The following is a 4,351-nucleotide window of genomic DNA, read 5'->3' as shown; positions in this document are numbered from 1 at the left end:
TGGGGATTACTGGCGCCTTCTCAACCCGGGGGAATACGTGGTGGGCGTGAAGGCGGAAGGCTACACCGCCGCCACCAAGACCTGCGAAGTCGGCTACGACATGGGAGCCACCCGGTGCGACTTCACCATCTCCAAAACCAACCTGGCAAGAATCAAGGAGATCATGAAGAAGTTTGGGAAGCAGCCCATCAGCCTGTCCGTGCGGCGGCTCAGGCAGAGGGCTCGGCAGTGGCGGCAGCAGCGATAGACCTCGATCCGCGGCGTCCACGAGCTCTGCTTCTGCCAGCCTGGCTGTAGTCATAGTGAGAGTTGCGTAGCTCATCTCTTCATACGTATTTCTCTGCACGAGGCCTTTCTGTTAGTGGAGCTGGCTGGATAGTGTGTGTGAGAGGTTGTGTTTCGTTCTGGTGGCAAATCAGAAGCAAAAAATTCAAGTTGAACCATGACAAGGTTGTGGGGAGAGGCAGGAGGAATGTAGAAAGAGGTTTCGAGCTGACCTGGAATGAAAGGGTTTTTTTGCGTGTTGGATTATTTAATCCTTTGTAAATCTGTTTTCTTTAAAAATAGGAAAAAAAAGACAGTTATAAAGAAGTGAGGTTTTTTAATGAAAAACTGAAGAATGTTGTTTCTGAAGTATAAAACCAGTATATTTTTGCAAATCAGAAAGGTTTTGACACTCTTTACGTTTTATTATCATATGGGAGGAAACCTGAGAGAGGACAATTTCTGCTGAATATCACTAAAATCTGTGTCAAAATTTCAGTCCTTCTTTCCCTGAAAGTCCGCCTTTTGACAAGCACCACAATATTTAGGAAAAAAATACTGAAGTGAATAACTCACATTAGCTTCCATGTTTGGGTTGTTTATATTTAAAGACATCTTGCAGTTCCTGAGTTTAATGGCAGGAGTGTTTTCTCCTATGGCTTTTTAAGGCAGTGATTTTACCCCATGAACCAAACCTAATGAAAAGGGCGTGGGGTGAGGACTGCTGTGGCACCATGGCATGGCACCCCTTCTCTGGGAAGAAGCAAAGCTTTCCTTGTCCATACAGCCAGTTGTATCGTGTGTAGGAGAGGCTTGGTTGCTGATATGTGAGCAGTTCACAAAGCCACTTTTTTTTTTTTCCTTGATTTTTGGCCTGCCAGTAAGTGCCTTTTGTGCTCCTGCACACCTCATGCCGTTATTTTCTATGGCGTGCAAGGGGTTTTGTATTTCTCTGCATGGTGTGCTCATCTTGCCAATGCAGCTGCTGCTGCTTTTCTGGCCTTATGACTCTATGGGAGCAGGATTTGTGCTTGATTATTGGTTTTTAAATGATAAAATTGTATAGCAGGATAAGACTGAGGTTCAGGAAAAGTGCAGGTCAGATCTAGGAAAGAATTAATTAAATAAACACTGGGCAAAATATCAACTGATGAATATCAGCTTTGCTCTGTAAGCTTCAATGTTATGACCTTAATTACAGCAAGTGAAGGGCTGGCTGTATTATTTTAGCCAGTCAAAAGTCTGTGGCTAAATAAACATCTTAATGTGCTTTCTAGAAACACTGTGGCATATATTTCTAAATACAATTCTCTTTAAAACATTTTAATTGCTATTGAAATTTCTGCCTGTTTGATAGAATTCCTGGAAAAGACATTCACCAAAGTATCATTCAAAACTTAGGAAAAAAATAATGTGCAAGTAGAAAATAAGACATGCCATCTGTATTAAGTCTTTTTCTCATCAACAAATTTTGTAAACAGATAGAAGGCAAAAGATTACAGAACAAATAATATAATCATGAACCCTTGCATAATAAATAGCATTTTTAAATTTCTTAGACAATTTCAGCCTATGCTTGTTCTGCAGATATCATTAAATAACAGCAATGTGTTTGGCAGGAAGGGCTTAAAGAAAATGTAGGAGTGCACACGTAATTTTCTGTAATAGAAGTTATGGAACTCCAGCTCCCAGTCAACATTATTTAATTAAATAATAGAAGTAAACAAATAATCCAATCATTACATTGGCATTTGGAATTGTATTTTGCTTATTTCATTCTACCACCCTTACAACATTTTATATACCATGTGTTTTTGTATAGCAAATATAACAGCAACTTGTCAAGAAGGCTTTATTTGGCAGATGAGAAGGAATTGATGATGTCTTTGTGCAGGTAGCTGTGTGAAATAATTTTGGAATATGGAGTAATGACAGCAGACAATTTGTTAGCAATTTAATTTGACTCGTTCATTGGAATATGTAGTTTTTGTTACCACCACAGTAGATCGGGGCCAAACACAATTTTTTGTATTATGAACTGATGAAGTTTCTTAGCTGACTTCTCTCTGGAGTCCCACGAAAGCCAGCTTGCTGGGATGGTTGGCATGAACAGACAAACAAAGAACTAGAGAGCCAAATTTAAATTGCTCTGATGATTAGATTGAAGGCGGAAATGACTATGTTAGTCCTAGCTAGTCAGTTCTTTCTACCTTGAAATAATATTTCAAGCTGGATTGAGATTTACTCGTAGAGGTCCCTATGCTTTGTTTTCAGGTATGAGGTTATCTCAACAAGAAGTTATTTTTTTGTTTGATAGCAAGAAGAGGATTTGCTGGGAAATTCTTTGATGTCTATTAGCTAAAACTGGATGGACTCTGATTGCTGAAAACCTCAGAAACATCAGATGCTGATGACGGTGGCCTCGGTGCTCTTTCCTGGCCGTGACTAGTGCTTACACACACTCGGGCACAGCAGAACTGTGACTAATGCAGGTGACCTTACTTCACTTTAGTCCAGGTGTTACTAAATAAATGCCTTAATAGCTGTACTTGTCTGTGCAATTATTTTTTTGACTGTCCAGAACCTTTACACTGGAAAATTCAAAGGAATTTTACTAAGAACTTTAGATGTGTGAGTATCTCATGCTTAGATAAAACGCTTATGGCTGTCCTGAATATAGTAATACCGGTGTGTGCCCTATTTACTGCTACGGTTATGCACTCAGGATTTCATTTTCTTAGAAATACATAGCACTAATATTTAACCTTTAGACAGATCCAAACCACAAACAAATAAATCTGAATACTAGTTGTTTCTATTTTCTCTATCTTTTACAAATCTCTAGGACAGGTATTTTTTTAAAAAACAAAAATCTGTGCTTTTAATCTCTTTTCCTTTTAGTGCTGCAAGAAAAAAGGAAACCTTGCAAAAAGCAGGAAATAAAACTTGAGGATGGATACCATCTTTTCATAATTTCAACAGCTAGTTACACGAGGACTTGGCTAAAGTTTGATCGTCCTGGATATAAAAGAGAAAAAAAATCAGTCACTTCCAATTAATAAGAAATTCAGCTGCACAATCTCACCCACAGAGTAAAGGTTAACCTAATAAAAGGTTAAAGCTGGACATATTCCACTCTGACAGTACCAGCCATCGGTTGTCTGCTGAGCCCTGACAGTCATAAAATGCAGCGGGAGCTTCTCCTTGACTATCCATGTCATTCTATCCAGCTATCCATTTATTGACTTTTTAATTACCAGATTTTTTATCACCCTATATCTCAGTTTTTCTCATCCATCTTGGTAAGCACAAGCATGCTAAACTCTCAAAGACTGATCTCGGTATCCTCAAATCAGCTTGGGAATGCTGAAGCCAATAAAACTGTGCCTACCCAAACTGTATCTACTTGCACATGTTGGTATGGGTAGGGAATTTTGGTAATTTCCAACCCAGTTTTAACCTGCTGCCTCAAGCAGGAGTATAAATATTGTTTTTACCAGGAAGCTGAGCAGTATGTGCGTGAAACACACTGATAAAAGTGAATGCAAATGAAGTTATTGACTGTGCTGGTGCAGCAATGCAATTTTTTGTTGACAATTTTAAGCCTGTCACATACTTTCAGCTTGTCACCAACTACTTTTCCTTCTTTCATCCACGTAGAGTTGTGTTTTTCTCCTCTAAATTCAGCTCATTATTTTCAGTGGATTTAGGACAGCTTCCCAACAGGTGGATTTCAGCAGCCTATGACGGAGTTGCACAGCCAGATTTACTTACCTCTTTGCTCAGGCTGTGGTAGGTGGCTGACCTCTGCGAGAAACACCAAAACACAGATGAAATGACTTGAAATAGAGTACAAGTGGTTTCACACCAGCATCTTTCACTAGTTAGCCTTTAAAAACCGACATGTGATATAATCGCTATGGGTCTGAAAATGCCTGAGTTCGGAGGCAAAAGTGCTTCTTTACCTTTGTCATCATTCCCTGTGTGAATTTAGTCAAGATGCAGCTAGAAGGCTGAGGGTAGAAGTGTAAAAGCTCGTGCTTTTTTTTTTTTTTTTAGGCATTTTTTCTGGTATTTCCCTAATTTT

The 4,351-nt window shown here is 39.2% G+C and overlaps 1 protein-coding gene across 1 annotated transcript in view; it reads left to right on the top strand.

The window, feature by feature from the left end:
- Positions 1–247, top strand: part of CPXM2 (carboxypeptidase X (M14 family), member 2) — a gene marked incomplete at its 5' end in the record, with an annotated part of 48,828 nt that extends 48,581 nt beyond the window's left edge. Inside the window, one exon of the mRNA XM_009868087.1 lies at positions 1–247. Within this exon, the coding sequence (XP_009866389.1) occupies positions 1–247 (247 nt within the window).
- Between the last annotated feature and the right edge of the window lie 4,104 nt (positions 248–4,351).

This window comes from Apaloderma vittatum, unplaced genomic scaffold (assembly GCF_000703405.1).
Source record: "Apaloderma vittatum isolate BGI_N311 unplaced genomic scaffold, ASM70340v1 scaffold5570, whole genome shotgun sequence".
NCBI classification, from domain to species: domain Eukaryota; kingdom Metazoa; phylum Chordata; class Aves; order Trogoniformes; family Trogonidae; genus Apaloderma; species Apaloderma vittatum.
The sequence above is the reverse complement of the archived record's forward strand: the minus strand, read 5'-3'. Positions and strand labels throughout refer to the sequence as shown.